The 17,970-nt window shown below is 42.2% G+C and overlaps 1 protein-coding gene across 6 annotated transcripts in view; it reads left to right on the forward strand.

Annotated features, from left to right (window-relative positions):
* Positions 1-1,644: 1,644 nt before the first annotated feature.
* METAP1 (methionyl aminopeptidase 1) overlaps positions 1,645-17,970 on the forward strand; it is a 79,347-nt gene continuing 63,021 nt past the window's right edge. For 3 of the 6 annotated variants that reach the window (XM_036340312.1, XM_036340284.1, XM_036340322.1), the window contains exon 1: positions 1,646-1,937. In XM_036340312.1, the coding sequence (XP_036196205.1) occupies positions 1,824-1,937 (114 nt within the window). In that variant the 5' untranslated portion in view covers positions 1,646-1,823. Of the gene's footprint in view, positions 1,938-17,970 lie in introns of all 6 variants that reach the window. The other 3 variants (XM_036340304.1, XM_036340294.1, XM_036340264.1) reach the window with 2 other exon arrangements.

Genomic DNA, 17,970 nt, shown 5'->3' on the forward strand with positions numbered 1-17,970 from the left:
AAAATCATGTGGTAAAAGTATATTTAATGACAAGAAAAAAAGTTCATGGCATAATAATTGAAGAAAGCAGGTAACTAAATACTCTGCATGGTATGTTTTCCTGTTTTTGCAAAAAAATATTTTATATGTACATATATACACATATATTTGGTGGTTGATGCCTTTTTGCTTATGTGTATATAACATCTTAAATTTTATTACATCATTTGCATTGCTTACATTGCAAAACAAAGTTATTTAAAATAAAAGTTACGTGAACTTTTCTTGTCTAATAAATATGCATTTAGCCTTAACTGGTTTGGCTCAGTGGATAGAGCATTGGCCTGAGGACTGAAGGGTCCCAGGTTCAATTCCGGTCAAGGGCATGTACCTTGGTTGCGGGCACATCCCCAGTAGGGGGTATGCAGGAGGCAGCTGATCAATGTTGCTCTCTCATCAATGTTTCTAACTCTCACTCTCCCTTCCTCTCTGAAATCAATAAAGATATGTTTTAAAAAAGATGCATTAAAAAATGGGTTAGCTATCACAAAGTTCACAGTATTTAGTTCAGTGGTTCTCAACCTTCCTAATGCCGAGACCCTTTAATACAGTTCCTCATGTTGTGGTGACCCCCAACCATAAAATTATTTTCGTTGCTACTTCATAACTGTAATTTTGCTACTGTTATGAATCGTAATGTAAATATGTGATATGCAGGATGCATTTTCATTGTTACAAATTGAACATAATTAAAGCATAGTGATTAATCATAAAAACAATATGTAATTATACATGTGTTTTCCGATGGCCTTAGGCGACCCCTGTGAAAGGGTCGTTCGACCCCCAAAGGGGTCGCGACCCACAGGTTGAGAACCGCTGATTTAGTTGACCAATACATTTTAGTTCCTCTCTCTTCTCTAGTGACAGGAGGTATTCAAGCACAAGTCAGAAAATGGCAGATCTGGGATGTGGTTGGAGAGATTGAGGCAACAGGTTCGCATCGGATGACCTCTAATGCTCCTTGCAACTGACGTTTCATGATTCTTACAATTGCCCTCTATTTACCTCTTAAATTACTTGGGATGATACAAAAACATAGATACAGTATAACTAAGGCTTGTACTGAATACATAGTAGCCGCTGCCCTACTATTATTAGCACCTTAGATTGTGAATGGAGGGGGTGGTGCGAAAAGAATACCCGGCGCCAGGGAGGGCCAACGCCACCCCAGCCCCCCTCCTCAGACACTCTCCGGCTCCTTCTTTGTGAATGAGCCGCGGCCCCCAGGCCTCAGAGCGGCGTCCACGAGAAGCAGAACTTTACAAAGGGGCGTTAGTCCCCTTTCCCAGGAGCTGCCGGCGGGACTGACGCCGAGGAGCGAACGGCTCTCGCCAACCGCCCGGAGCGGGGACACTGAGGACACCGGGGCTGTCAGGAGGGACGGCTGGGCATCTGCCTCCGGCAGAGCGCGAGGCACGTGGGCCTCCCCTCGCGGGCCTCCCGGCCTCCCCGCCCCGCGCTCCCAGGGGGCGTCCGCCGCGGGAGGGGGTCTCGGCCAGGTCCCCGCGCCCCCACGTGCGCCGGCCGCCGGGGGGCGGGGCGAGGCCGGGGGGGGGTGGGGGGTGGGGCGGGGCGCCCGCTGCGCGCGCGCGGGGCCGGGGCGGGGCGCGCAGCTCGGCCTGGGCCTGTCGGGCGCTCTCCTTCCTTCCGCGCCCGGCCTGGCGGGCCCAGCTCCTCCCCCGTTCGGCCTCGCTCCTTCCCTGGCCCTCCCTCCACCGGCCGTTCCTCTCTCCCTCCTCCTCCTCCTCTTCCTCGGCGAGGCGCTCCTCCAGCAGCCAGACAGCATGGCGGCCGTGGAGACGCGGGTGTGCGAGACGGCCGGCTGCAGCAGCGAGGCCAAGCTCCAGTGTCCCACCTGCATCAAGCTGGGCATCCAGGGCTCCTACTTCTGCTCGCAGGTAGACGCCCGCCTCCGCGGCCCCGGCGCCGGTCCTCTCCCCTGCCCTCTCCGCCTGCCCTCGCGGCCGGCCAGACGCGCTCCTCCTCTTCCCGGGGCTGGCGCGCCTGCTGCGCTCTCCGGCCCCCCCCCCCCCCATTCGCAGCGCCGGCGCCCCCTGCAGCCCCCCTGCGATCTGGGGCCTGGAGGGACTGGGGAGCCGGCGGGGGCGGGGCGCGGTCTGTTGCGGCCATGTGGGGGGGAAGCGGAAGAGGACTTCCCCCCGGGCGCCCGGCCGCCCCGGGGCGCTGCGTTGACGGGCCGGTTCCCGCCGCGCGTCGTCTGCTGGGGCGAGGGCTCCCAGGTGCGCGGGCTGCCGGGACAGGTGGGGATACCTGGGGAAGGGGTGGCCCTGGCCCTGCGAGTCGCCCCGGCAGCTCTCGGCGGGGCTCTTGTCTTGGATTGCGGAGTGGGGTGGGGGTGGGGGTGGGGGGGTCTCCGGGGCCGGTAGTCACTCTGGTCTCGGCGGGATTGGGGCGGGGGGTGGTCGGAAGAGACCCGCTGGGCTTTGGGGGGTGGGTTGCCTGGGGATGGTGGGAGTTGCAGGGAGGAGGAATGCTGGCTCCAGCCCTACCTCCGTCTTTGACACTTAGGCAACTTTGGGGGGTGGGGTGGGGTGGAGAGGGTTTTGTGTAATTTATTATTTTCCTTGGGTGTCCACAGTGACTGATTTAGAGAACCATAGCTTAACGATCTGAGTCACCTTTTGCATTGACTGCATTTCCCATGGAGTGAAAAAGACAGTTCCATTCAGGGTTCTGCTTTAAGGCGGTAGTGCGTCTTAGTAAGTTTTGTGCAGTGGAGCACACCCGGCACCGAGTGGGGTCCTGACGGAGGCGTGTGCTTGTGTGTATGTTTACTGAGAAGTACTAGTGTTCCGGCTGCAGTTCACACTCAAGATTTGGGCAGAGCGGCAACGTTTTGGAATTGTGGCTTTTCGTTACAGTCCGGGTTTGCAGGAGACGCAAGAATACTAACGTATTAAATCGGCAGTGTCCTGCGGGGAGAAGAACATGAACATGGTCTGAAGGCCAGGTCAGGACCCTGCGCTTGCCAGTTACTGTGCGATTTTGAACGAGTCAAGTTACTTACCCTTTCTGAGCTCTCATTCCACCACCGTACAGAGAGGAAGATATATTTTACTGACATATTTCGCAAGGTCGTTCCGAGCCCCAAATTATTCAATGAATGTGAAATGCTGGTAAAAATCCAAGGCATTTTTTAAACAGGCCACCAGTACGATGTAACACTGCCATATGTGAAAATATCAATGAATAGAATGAAAACATATATAAGAACAGCACACACAAATATGAGTCTGTAAACATAAAGATGTATGTAAAATAAACATAAATAACATCCAAGACACTTGTAGATAAACCATTGTAAGGGATCCTAGCTATGTTGTATAGGTCTTGTTTTCAGATAGGATATGATCCTTGACCTTGTTAGTATCACTTGGAAAAAGTTGCACATTGAGAAGTGTTGCTTATTCTAAAAATAGCAGTGGGCCTTCTCAACATACTAAATCTGGTATGAGTCCGTTTGTTTCTTTAAAACAATTTTCAGATTCTAATTTGTTGAGGCCTAAGTGGGACCTGGACTTAAAACATAATATATAGTTTCCTTTTGGAAACTGTGTGCCATTTGAATCGAGTAATGTGGGTTACATTGTGTTTAAGAATAGGTGGGAATTGTAATGCTGAATTAATTAATATGTATACACATTTATCTGCTGAGATTTAAAAAAAGATACTATGAAACCATATTCCTCAAACATAGGTGATGCTCTCTTAGGCATGATATTCTTCAGTAGAAGGAACTTTGGCTCATTGAGGTTTGTGGAAAAGTTCCAACACTTTTGTGAAAACATGCAGGGTTTATTAAGTGCTGTAGAACTGGAGTTGTGTCATGCTGGGTTCTGCAGGTATATTTCTGGTACCATTGCTATACTTGCAGTCAAACATATTCCGAGTTGCTCTCACACTGTCTCTCTTTCTTCATTCCTATTGCTACCTCTTAGGGTCAGTTTTTAAAATTTGACACCAAGCCAGTTGTAGTGGTCTCTTAATGTATTTCCCAAGTGTAGTTCCCCACTGTGCAAACACCCACCCACATACACAAAAACATCCAAACAAAACTTTCCTAAAGAAGTTATTTTTCCCCCAGCATAGCTCAGGCTGATTATGCTTACCCTCCACCCACAACAAGTAGAGTTACCATTGCTTCTGGGATGCTAGCCCCATAATCAGGGCCCTCTTCAGAGTTTAACTTTACATATTCTCTTGCTCTAACTAGCGCAGTGGTTCTCAACCTTCCTAATGCCCCGACCCGACCCTTTAATACAGTTCCTCATGTTGTGGTGACCCCCAATTTCATTGTTACAAATTGAACATAATTAAAGCATAGTGATTGATCACAAAAACAATATGTAATTATATATGTGTTTTCCGATGGTCTTAGGCGACCCCCAAAGGGGTCGCGACCCACAGGTTGAGAACCGCTGAACTAGAGACTTTACTTGTACTCTTTCTTTCACCCAACATGTCACCTGTTTTCTCAAATCACAGCTGTTCTTTCAGTCCCAGCTTGAGACTTTAACCAAATCACCAACTTTCCCTAAGCCAGTTTATACATCTGTGATGAAACTAGAGCTTTTTCTTGCCATTTCTCTGATTATCTTCACTAGGAGTGCTGTGCTCTCTACTTTTAGCTCCTCCAGTCCCCAGCCTGGCTGTCTGGCCAGTTTGTCTTGTGAATAAACGGAGAATAAAACTACAAGAAGCCATCACAGAAGGGAGCCTTTCCCAGTTACTCTGTCACACCACCTTGTTTATTTCCTTTGTAATTTATACAATCTAGTTATCTTACTTGTTTTCTTATTTATCTGTCTTTCAATCTCTGATTTAGGTGAGCTTCATGAATAAAGCTATCTTGTTCATTGCCCTATTGTCATTTTTCAACACAATGCTGTGTATGTGGTAGATGGTCAATACATTTTTTTAATGTGTTAATAGGTACATTTATTGAAAAAAAATTGAAGGCTATGTATCAAAAACATTAAGAATGTTCACTATTTTGACCTAGGAATTTAAATTCAAGCAAAATAAAGAAAATTCCAGGGATGAGCACAGACTTGTTCCCATAAGACCAACATGCCTCTGATAGAGTGCCTGATAAGTTGTCCTTCTGCATGGTTGATCTGTCGGTGAGATCAAGAAGTGACACAGCATAACTGAGGCTGAAAATGTTGCCTGAATACCAGCATACTGATGTGGGATCATCCTGTTTCTTTTCTTTTTCTTTCTTTTTTTATTTTAAGCTCTTTATTGTTTAATGTATTACGTAAGTCTCCTTTTCCCCCCATTGAACTCTCCCTGGCCGCCCCCCCAATCCCCCAGCACATGTCCCCCCCCACCCCCCCATCTGTGTCCATGGGTTATGCTCATATGATGCATGCATTCAAGTCCTTTGGTTGATCTCTTAGCCCCTCAACCCCCACCTTCCCTCATAGGTTGGACAATCTACCCGATGCTTCTGTGACTCTGGTTCTGTTTTTGTTCATCAGTTTATGTTGTTCATTCTTTTTCTTTTTAAAGAACCAGGATAGTGAAATTTGTATTTTGGTAAAAATTTTAAAGGTGATTTTCCTTTAAGGTAAAAAATTGTTTAGTACTTAATATGTTTAGTGTTTGGTTTACAGTAAAACTGATAGGAAGGTACAGACATTTCTCATATATTTCTTGCCCCATAAACATGCATAACATCCACTATCAATATCACTCATCAGAATGGTATACTTTTTTAACCAAGGATGAACCTACACTGGCACATCATAATCACTCCAAATCCAGTCTGTCTTGAGTGTTCATTATTTTTATTTAATAAATAAATAAATTATTGATTTCAGAGAGGAAGGGAGTGAGAGATAGAAACATTAGTGATGAGAGAGGATCATTCATGGGCTGTCTCCTGAATGCCCCGTACTGAGGATCGAGCCTGCAACTAGGCATGTGCTGTGACCTGGAATGGAACCGTGATCTCCTGGTTCATAGGTCGATGCTCAACCTCTGAGTCACACCGGCCGGTCTAGGGCTCATTTTTAATGTTGTACAATATGTAGGTTTGGACACATGAATAATGACATATGTCCATTTTATAGTGGCATACATAGTATTTTCACTGCCTAAAATCCTCTGTGCTCTGCTTGTTCATTCTTCCATCCATTCCCACCCTCCCCACCCCTCAAACCCTTGGCAACCACTGATCTTTTTATTGTCTTCACTAGTGGCCTGGTGCATGAATTCGTGCACATTGAAAGGAAATTAATTAGAAGAAATATTTTAATATTGCTGTTCGCCCTTTCTCTATAATAGAAGTGTCAACCAAATTCACAATCGACAATGACAGATTGAAACACACGTGTGCGATTGGCACCAGCGAGAGCTTTATATGTATCGCATATGCATGCGTCAACTTAGCCTTTTATGTATATACTAGAGGCCTGATGCACGAAATTTGTGAAGGGGCTCAGCCCTCGCAGCCCCGGCTTCGTCTGGAAGGTTGTCCAGATGGTCTTTCGGCTGTTTGTTCTAATTGGCATATTAGCTTATATAGTATAGAATAAATTTGCTTAATTAGAACTGCTTTCTGATGTAGCTAAACTTTTTCCAGCCCAGTGAAGCACCCCAACTTCTCTTCCAGGTAATTGTCAGCAACACAGCAGTAAATATCAGCATGAAGCAGATTATTATTGTAGATCATGCAGGGAGAACAAAGGATAAAATATTTAACTGCAGCAGTGTTTGACTATATTCTGTGCAGTGAGAAAACTTGAAGTCATTTTCAAGGTCTGTCATTTCTTACTTCTTTTCAGTCAGGTCAAGTTTCTAAACTTTCTAAATCTCTGTTTTCTGGCTAATGAAAAGAAAATAGGATTCCACTGCGTCTCCTATCCACCTACTCCAGGACTTCTGTGAGGATCAAATGAGATGAGGCATGGGAAAACGCTTCACAGACATTCGGTTAAGGTGTGAAGTGTTTCCACCTGGCTATAAAGCAAGTTGTGTTACTGGGTTGAAGAAACTGCAAGGAGGCTAGTCGTCACTAGGGAGAGGAAGCCAGGCATTGCTACGTGACGTCATTACCTGGATGGACACTTAGCATATTAGCCATATATATCTATCTATATAGATATAGATTTAGATTTAGATATATAGATATAGATATAGATATAGATATAGATATAGATATATAGATATAGATATATAAATGTCCTGTTGCTAGGGAGAGGAAGCTTGGTGTTGCTACGTGATGTCATTACCCAGCACTCACAGCCACGGTTTCTGGGCTGGGCTGGGTTGGGCTGTGGGCTGCAGTTTGCACCAGTGTTGGCTGCGATTTGGTGAGCTGTCACTCTGGGGTGGTGGCAGGGCCTGTGTCCCACTTGGGGGAAGCTGAGTGTTGCTTTGTCAGTGCCAGGTCTGTGCTGCTGTTTCTCTGTAAATGGCAAGTTCACATCAGGCAGCTCCTGTGTTGAGCATCTGTCCCTTGATGGTCAGTGTGCATCATAGTGACTGGTTGGACAGTGGGAGGGACACTCAGCATATTAGCCTTTATGTATATACTAGAGGCCTGGTGCACAAATTTGTGCACGGATTGGTTCCCTCAGGGTGGTCTGTGGAGATCGGGTCCCAGCTTGCACCCCCAGCCTCACAGCCCCGCAGCCCCGCCTGACACCCCGCCTTGGCCTGGTGCTGCCCCCTCACCTGCTCCACCATCCCGCCTACAGGGCAATCGATTGGGGCCGGGTCCTCCACCCAGCTCCCTCAGTGCCTGGAAGCTGGGTGGTGGCCCTGCCCCCCGCTGCTGCCGCTGGTCACCATCTGTGGGGTGATCGGGCCCCTGCTCGCACCCGTCTTGACCTGGTGTTGCCCGCTCACCTGCTCCACCATCCCACTGTGGTCCTGCTCTCGTTGGGGCCCACTGGAGCTGGCAGTGCCTCCACAGCCGCCCACTGCCAGCTCTGTGTCGCCAACGTCTGCCATGTTCCACGCCGTCCCCCTGGTGGTCAGCGCAGGTCATAGTGAGTGGTTGAATGCCCAGTCTCCTGTTGAACGACTGCCCGAGGGGACAATTTGCATATCAGGCTTTTATTATATAGGATATATATAGATAGTTTTGATTTTCCAATTGGAATCACAGAGTATGTAGCCTTCTCATATTGTTTTCATTCACTTAGCAATATGCATTTAAGATTCCTTCATGATTCTTTATGCCTTGATAGCTCATTTCTTTTTAAGAGCTAAATAATATTCCACTATCTGGATGTATCACAGTTTATCCACTCACTGTAGGAATCTCAGTTGCTTCCAAGTTTTAGAAATTATGATAAAGCTGCTGCAAACATCTGTGTGCAGGTTTTTGTGTGAACGTGTTTTTAACTCTTGGGTAAATACCAAGGTGCATAATTGCTGATTTGTATTATAAGAGTATATTTAGTTCTATAAGGAAATAGGCTGTACCATTTTGCATTCCCACTGGCAGGGAATGGAGGTTTCTGTTGTTCCACATATTCACCTGAATTTGGTGCTATCAGTTTTCCAGATTTTGGTGATTCTAATAGGTGCATAGTGTCATCTTGTTTTAATTTGTGTTTCCCTGATAACATGTGATGTAGAGCATCTTCAATATGTTTATTTGCCATCTGAATATCTTTGGTGAGGTCTATGTTAAGGTGTTTGACACATTTTTAAATTGGGAATAAATGTTTGAATCAATGAATAAATGTATCAAAAGGTAGAATAGCCGTGGCCAGCATGGCTCAGCAGTTGAGCGTTGACCTACGAACTAGGAGGTCAGGGTTTGATTCCCAGTCAGGGCACATGCCCAAGTTGCGGGCAACATCCCCAGTGTGGGATGTGCAGGAGGCAGCCGATCAATGATTCTCTCTCATTGTTGATGTTTCTATCTATCTCTCTCTGTCCCTTCCTCTCTGAAATCAATAATAATAATAATTTTTAAAAAGGTAGAATAGAGAGGTAGACTACTGCATTTGAATCATTTACTAACTGGGCAAATAACCTCTCTGTTTTCTGTTACATTCTTTTAAAATAGGGCCATTTATAGTACTTCAGGGTTTTGGTGAAGACTAAATGCTAAGCATATGTAAAACACTTAGCACATGAGTAAGTTTAATCAGTGTTAGCTCTTTTTATTGTTATACTGTGTTTTATGTTTAAGAAGTTAGATATTTTTATCTGAAATGTTTAATTTTAAGAAAAGTTTGCCCCTGTAAATGAGTAAAACCTATTTTACTTAAAAAAATCAGCTTTTCAGGGGTTCCTGATGTTTGGTGATTTTTTTTTTAATGGACATGTTCATTCTTATTTAATAGTTTAGTTTTACTAGTAGTTTAGTAGTTTACTCCTGGTCCCTAGGAGATTATAACAATTTTTTTGAGGATGGAGGCTGCGCTTTACTCATTTTTTTGTCTTTCACTAAGTGCCTTGCACGCAGTAGGCAAGGCACTTATTAGTTCATTAAATGAAAGCAAAGAGGTTGGTGGGCCTGAGAAGGAAAGCATAGCATTCAAGCCTTTAGTTTACAGCCCAGGGCAGATGCTATCATATCTTTAGTTAAAGGATCAGTTGAGAAGGACCTTATAACTCATTATAAGGTTTAATAACTTAAAAGGTAGAATAGCATGAGTAGGAGACTAGGTTTGGAGTCTGACCTGGGTTTAAATCTTTGCTTCCATATCCATGAGTAATTCATGTCCTAATTTTGTAAGAGAGGGTGAATAGTGCACCCTCTTTATGGAGTTGAGAGGAAGGTGACTAAGAGAGAGCATGCAAAGTGCTTAACACAGTGTTCAGTAAATGGCTTTTTTATGCCTATAGGCTCATGTCTGATACTATTATAGTCAGTTACAAGGAAGATTTAAAAGTGTTTAAAGAGAGGTACTATTTGTTTACGAACAATTTGAATAAATTCTTGCAATAGGCTCTTTCAAAGAAGCAGTGGCAAGGTAAGCTGATTAATTGGGTGTGCAGGAAGACAGTGAGCGGCTGGGCATCTTGTAGGAGGAATTGCCCTTCTAATATGTAGTGTCTTTGAAATGCAACCCTGTCCTCTGAAACATTTGTTTCTTCAGCAACCAAGTTCCTGACAATGCAGAGTGTTTCTGGAACTCATCTTCATCCTGGATGGAGATATTAACCATATTACGCGTTTTAATGATGGGGATTTTCTTTAAACTTTTCACATTACTCACCACCCCTCAAAAGTGCTGTAAGTTAAATGATTAGGCACAACTGTTGTAGTTTCTTGCAAGAAAAAGTACAATGAAGATTGTGATTTTTAAACATAAGAACTTTACTAATATGTTTATTGTAGAAAAATTAGAAAATACAGGTGAAAAGTTACCCAGTGATAATTTCTGTGACTTTATTGTTGAAAGTATTACATATGTCCCCCTTCCCCCATTGGCCCCCATGTGACATTTGTGATGTGTATTTTTTGTTTGTTTTTTGTTAATCCTCAATCGAGGATATTTTTTTCCGTTGACTTTTAGAGAGAGTAAAGGGAGGGGGAGAGATAGAGAGAAACATCAATGTGAGAGAGACACATCAATTGGTTGCCCCCTGCATGCACCCCAACTGGGCTGAGGATCGAGCCTACAACCAAGGTACATGCCCTCAAACTGAATCGAACCTGTGACCCTTTAGTCTGTGGACCACACTGTAACCACGTAACCAAACTGGCTAGGGCTTTGATATGTATTTTAAAAACATTTATATATTTTATATATATTAATGTGCATACACTTATATATATTTTTACAAAAATGGCACCATAATGTACATAATCCTAGGGAATTGACTGCTTTTATGTCTTTCTTCCTTTTTTTTTTTTAGATCTTTATTGTTGAGCTTATTACAGATGTCCCTCTTTTTTTCCCCCTTTGCTCTCTCCACCCAGTTCCTGCCCTGCCCCAGGCCTTCGCCATCCTTTTGTCTGTGTCCATAGGTAATGCATATATGCATATAAGATCTTTGTTTAATCCCTTCCTGCCCCCACCCCCTTCCCTCTGAGAATCATCAGTCTGTTCCATTTCCATGCCTCTGATTCTATTTTAGTCACCAGTTTATTCTGTTCATTAGATTTCTTATTGGTTTATTTTTATTTTTAGATTCATTTGTTGACAGATATGTATTTGTTGCCATTTTGTTGTTCATATTTTTTTTATCTTTACCTTTTTCTTCTTCTTCCTCTTCTTAAAGAATACCCTTCAGCATTTCATATAATACTGGTTTGGTGGTGATGAACTCCTTTGGCTTTTTCTTATCTGTGAAGCTCTTTATCTGACCTTCAATTCTAAATGATAGCTTTGCTGGATAGTGTAATCTTGGCTGTAGGTCCTTGCTCTGCATCACTTTTGACCTGCATAGTTTCTGTTGAGAAATCAGCTGAGAGTCATAAGGGCACTCCCTTGAAGATAACTAACTGCTTTTCTCTTGCTGCTTTTAATATTCTCTGTTTGTCTTTTGCCCTTGGCATTTTAATTATGATGTGTCTTGGTGTGGTCCTCTTTGGGTTCCTCTTGTTAGGGACTCTTTCTGCTTCCTGGACTTGTAAGTCTATTTCTTTCACCAGGTAGGGGAAGTTTTCTGTCATTATTTCTTCAAATAGGTTTTCAATATCTTGCTTTTTCCTTGTGGCACTCCCGTAATGTGAATGTTGTTATGCTTGAAATTGTCCTAGAGGCTCCTTACACTATCTTCATATTTTTGGATTCTTTTTTCTTTTTGCTCTGCTGGTTGGCTGTTTTTTTGCTTCCTCATATTTCAAATAGTTGATTTGATTCTCAGAAGCCTCCACTCTTCTGTTGAATCCCTGTATATTCTTTGTTTCAATCAGTGTATGCTTAATTTCTGACTGGCCCTTTTCCAATTTTTTGGAGGTTTCTGGAAGATTCTTGAGTAACCTTATAACCATGGTTTTGAACTCTATATTCAGTAGTTTGCTGTCTTTCATTTCTTTAATTTGTGACATGTTTCATTTTGTCTGCTTCCCTGTGTTTGTTTCTATGTATTGGGTAGAGCTGCTATTTCTCCTTGAGTTGGTTGAGTGGCCTTGTGTAGTAGGTGTTCTATAGGGCCCAGTGGCTCAGCCTCCCCAATCACCTGAGCTGGGAGCTCTAGGTGCACCCCTTTGTGTGCTGTGAGTACAGTCTTGTTGTAGTTGAGCCTTGATTTCTGTTGGTATCACTGGGGGGCAGGGGGGATTGACCTCCAGGCCAGTTGGCTGTGGGGACCAGCTGCAACTACAGTGGGAGAACTGCTGTGCAGGAGACACCCTATGAGCAGGACTTGCTTCAGTGTGGCTCTGGTGCTTACTGAGTCTGCTCCTTTAGTGTGTCGCTTATGGATGTGAAGAGTTGTAATCTGGTATGGTCTGACACTTCTGGGCACACTGGCTCTTGGATCTCCAGAGAGGTGCAAAATCAGCCACTGCCTGGGGCTACCAGGCAGGAGCTACAGAGAGATCTGCAGATTCCTCCTCTTTGTATTGGGTTTGGAAATACCCAGAAGAGGCCCAGCTATGAAGCAAGGCAGGCTGGTGCTGGTGCTGGATCTTGGGCCTTTTATTGATAGATTTGGGGCTCCCTGGCCCAGCTACTGCTTGTTTGAGAGATTTTAGCCAGAGCAAGGACAGGCCATTTATATGCAAAAGCCAATGCACACAGCTTGGGTGGGGTTGTAAATTGGATGAGGTGGGGGTCTTAGGGAATCACCATGGTGGAGCAAACAGAAATGGCTGCCAGTCAGTCCTGTACTGGGGAGACCCCAGCATAGGAAAAATGATCCCTGCAAGCACCTCCATCTGGGAGAGAGCCACCCCGAGTTCCTGCCCAGATGCTAGACAATCTAGTTTCTCCTCACATGTGTCTATGTTCCCAGAGCCTCGTCCTAGTGCTGGAGCTCAGAGGAAGCAGGACCTTGTAAGTTCAGTTTGTGGTGCCAGCCTTTTAAGAGGAACAGCTGGGTCTCCAGAAGCCTCTGTGTCACTGGACCCCAATCCACACTGGTTTTTATAGCCTCTAGTTTTTACTGCCTGTAGAGACTTCTTTTCCCAGCTCTGGGACCCTGGGTTGGGGGTCTGGTGTGGGGCTGGGCAGCCTCTGCAGAGATGATCTCCCTCCCGATTAAAAAAGTGGTACATATGGGTGCCGGAACAGTCTGTTCTGTGCCTCTGCACCTCCTACCAGTCTCAGTGTGCTTTCTTCTTTACAGCCAGCTTTCCAGCGATTTTGGATGATGGTTGTAATTTTAGATGTAATTTTGATGTGGTTGTGGGAGGCGCGAATGCAGGTGTTTACCTATGCGACATCTTCCCTCTGGTTTTTTTTTCTTTTTAAAATATATTTTTTATTGATTTTAGAAAGAGAGAAAAGGAGAGGGGGAGAAAGAGAGAGAGAAAGAGAGAGAGAGAGAGATATCAGAGTGAGAGAGAAACATCAATTGGTTGCTTGCTGTACATACCCCTACTGGGGACTGAACCTGCAACCTTGGCATGTGAACAGGAATTGAACTGGCGACCTTTTGGTGCATAGGACAGCACTCAACCAAATGAGCCACACTTGCCAATATATTAGTAAGACCACCCTTATGTCTTACCAATATATTGAGAATGTCTGTCATAGCTACATTTACATTATCCTTTATAGTTGCTGAATAGTATACTACATTATAGATGAACTGTCCTTTATTTAATCACCTATGGCTGCATTTGGTTTCTTTTTTGATTTTTTTAGCTGCTGTTTAACTGCTTTTCAATAAATGTTTGTGTAAAATTTAAATCATTTTGATTTACTCAGGCACAGAATAATAGTAGGACTGTATAGGAATCCAGAATTGAACCATCCCAAGCTGCTAGTAGTTCTCATAGTGTAATCAGTGGATCTTTGTTGGTTTGAAGACTTTCTGGTGGTCAATGGGGATTTCCTTATATTGACATACTTATTACAAATACTTATATTGCAATTTTGGAATGAACTATACTTTTATTTCACTAGAACTTGTAAAAAAGCAAAAAGCATCATTTGGTTGGCAAGTAGTCAAAAGTTGAGCAAGTCTTTAAGTTACTTTTTTAGAGATTGAAGGGCCATTGGAAATAGGTGTGATCTTATGTGTTTAGAGAGGTTGTAGATATAAATTGTAGTCACTTCCTTTTTGGGGGGTGAGTCTTTTTCAGGTTTGTCATACTTGTAGAGTTTTTAGTTTGATCTTAGTAAATTTGGTGGGAATGAAGAAACATGTAGATATTAGGAGGGAGAAGCAGTAGCATGGTAACTCCTGTATTAATGAGGAATTGTCTTTGGTATTAATAGCAAACCTATTTAGTAGATGTATATAGGCAGGAATACTCTACACAGCAACCATTGATATTCTCTCCTTATTAAAGTTTTAATGTAATAGAAATACAATTATTACCCTTTCTCCTGACCTCACAGTTTTAACATGAAGCATTTGTTTATTCATGTTTGGGCAGGTAGTGCTCCCAGCTGAACAATTATAAGTCTTTTTATTTTGATTGGTATTAGTCTGCTGTCTGGCTTTGAATAAAGAATAATTCAACATACCCTGCAAGCCAGGTCTGTCTTACTCAGTTTATGTGTTAAATCTGGGAGAAGGACATTGGGGAACTTTGCCCAAATTATACATTGCAAATAAGTTATCTCCTTGCCCCACTGTTCACAATAGCTAAGTTGTGGAAACAATCTAAATGTCTATGGATGGATGAATAGATAAATACAATGCGGTACAAACATTGGAATACTATGCAGCCTTAAAAAAAGAAGGAAATCCTGCAGTGTGCCACAACATAGCTGAAACATGCTAAATGAAATAAGCCAATCATAGAAAAACAAATACTGCATCATTCCACTTACATGAGGTACCTAAAATAGTCAGATTTATAGAATTGGGGAGAGGAATGGTGGTTAGTAGGGCCTGAGGAGGGAGAACTCGGACTTACTGATCAACAGCATGAAGTTTCAGTCATGCAAGGTGAATAAGGTCTAGATGGCTGCTATTCAACATTGTACCACCAATAATGAAAATTGTATTGACACGTACGTTTGTTAAGAAGTTAGAGCTCATGTTAAAGTGTTCTTATTTAAAGAAAAAAAAAGTTGTCTCCCGTTTTTGTCTCCAGGAACTTACTGTTTTATTGCAAAGTTCAGTAGGGACTTCTTCCTGATATACCAGAACGGTGCCATACCTGTGGAAAGCATACCTAAAAACGCTGTCAGCTGGGGTCTGCTAATGGGGCATTTATTTGGGTCATAAGCCCATGTCTCTAAAGAGTGGGTAGAGTGTAAATTAGAAGTGAAATTATGACTAGCGATTTCCTTATCATCATAATGTGGGAGGCAGCAGAGGCTTCTCCACATTGTGAACCTGCGTTTAATGATTCTGTCTTGATAAAGAGGTGCAGAAGGGCAACCTTTGCATCAGATTTTGACAGTTATGCTGTCTTATTCATCAAGCTATGAGCTTAAATCATTCAGTAAAATAGGTAAATGTAAGGTTTTAGACATGGCAGAGGTTTTTATTTTTTTCTGAGTAGGACATGGCTTTTTTTTTCAAATGGGATTGATTTTATTTCTAATTATTTCACTAATTGGTGTTAGTGATGGGTTTGACTATTTGAATACTGATAACTTTGCATTGTTTATTAAACAAATGTAGAGGAAACAATAAATGCAGTTATTACATGAATAATTTAGTATTTCTTTGGAATTGAGGTTTTTAAGTACCTTAAAGTCAAGGATTTCTTTTTTTGCTAGACTGATTTTATTAAATGTTGAGTAGAATAAAAGACTGATAGTAAATCATCCATAATAATATAGTAGAAGCATGATACAGTACTTACCACCTAATTTATTAAAAAAAATATTTTGGTAAAATAGTATAACTAAAAGGCTTCTATGTGCCCCTCACCCTAAGGCACTCCCTTATACTGAATTTTGTGTTTATCATTCATTTTATTTTCCATGTATTTGATTTCCTTGCCTGATAATTATTTCAGTGTGGGTTACAAAAGGTGATTCCCACCCTCAACCACTCCCCATTGTCATTGAATAGCTGATTATTTTACCTATCAGGAAGAGTTTTCCCTCATCAACTGGTGAATAAACTACCGTTCCACCTAAAATTGGCAGAATAAAATTCCTACTAAAAAGACATGTAATGGTAATACACTACTGGTCACTACTAGTGGTCACAAATGTAAAAGCATGTCATCTGTGAATCAAGGTAATTTCACTTTTCCTTTTATTTCTTTTCCTTGCCTAATTGCTCTGGGCAAGACTTCCAATAATATATTGAATAGAACTGCTGAAAGAAAGCATCCTTTCCTTGTTCCTGGTATTAAAAGGAAAAACTTTGCACCTTTTTACCATTGACTTGTGATGTCAGCTGTCAGCTTTTCATATGTGGCTTTTATTATGTTGAGATGGTTTCTTCTGTTTCTACTTTATTGAGTGTTTTTATCACGAAAGGGTACTACTTTTAGATTTAGTTATGTTTATTTTTCCTCGGCTGTAAAGTTAGGTTGTTAGAGATCTTTTTTAATGTAAGTTTGTTTATAATGATAAACTTTCCTCTAGTATTGCTTTTGCTGCATTCTATAAGTTTTGGTATATTTTGTATTTGGTATGTTGCGTATTTTGTTTTCATTTGTCCCATCGTATTTTCTAATTTCTCTTGTGTATTCCTCTTTGACCCAATTGGTTGTGTTAGAGTGCATTGTTTATTTCCTTTTTACTATTTTGGATTTTCCGGTTTTCCTTTTAACTTGTCTTTCTAAAACCCAAACCACTGTAGACTTCTTTGTATGCCCATTCATTTACTTTTAATGGCTACAGATTTCACCTACGTGGTAGGATCATAATTTATCTAACCTATTTTATATTAATGGATAACTAAAGTCTCTTTCATTTCTCACAATTATAAACACTGCAGTGAGCATTAAATTTGCATATATCTTTGCTCATTTGTCAGATTATTTTCTTTGGTTAAATTTCTGAAAGTGGAGTTACTGAGTCAAAGTATGTTTTTGTGTGTGGGTATACAGGGTGAGGCAAAAGTAGGTTTACAGTTCTTATGCAAAATATGAGCTTATTTTTGTATTATTCTTTATTAATTGTTGTATTACTTTCCATATGAACAACTGTAAACCTGCTTTGGCCCCACCCTATATCTGTCTTTATGTTTAAGTATTTATATGCATGCTATGTTTATGCATGCTATATTTATGCATGCTATATTTTGATACCTGTAGCTTTCTCAGTACCAGCTGACCATTCAGCACGTTCATTAACATTGTGTGTTGCACCCATTTGCTCATACCCTTATCAACATGAATTGATTTTAGTTTTGAGATGGTGGGAAAGATTAAGGTAATACAGGTTCTTAAGGGGATGAGTGGGTAAGTGGTCACATTCTGAAACCATTTAATGTTAATTCTAGCAAATACTTGTAGGATGGTTCAGAATAGGAAAAGATTAGGGAGAGACAAGAGAGGGCTGAGGTAGGGAAACCAGTTGGGAAGCTGCTTTGGTAGTTTGGCAAGTCAGTAGCGCCTAAAATAGAGTGGGAGATGTTGGGGTTAATTAGATAAGAAGAGTAAAATAGGAGATGACTTGCTCTGACATTGAAATGAAAATACAAATCTCTTAACTCTGGTGGTACTTTTTCACTCTCCAGTGATTCATAATCCTGCAAATAAATAAGAATCACCTACATAGATTATCCTTTGAGTTTCTGACCTAATTTGAGACAGGGAACAGCATATGTATTTGTAAAGAAAAGCTTTCCAGATGATTCTAATATGTCACCAGGACTGAGAACCCTGTATCAGCTCCTAAAATTGGTAGACACCTGCTGTAGTAAAGAAAAAGTGTGTTCTCTTGGGTGAAAATAAAA

The sequence above is a fragment of the Myotis myotis genome, unplaced genomic scaffold (genome assembly GCF_014108235.1).
Source record: "Myotis myotis isolate mMyoMyo1 unplaced genomic scaffold, mMyoMyo1.p scaffold_m19_p_1, whole genome shotgun sequence".
NCBI lineage: Eukaryota > Metazoa > Chordata > Mammalia > Chiroptera > Vespertilionidae > Myotis > Myotis myotis.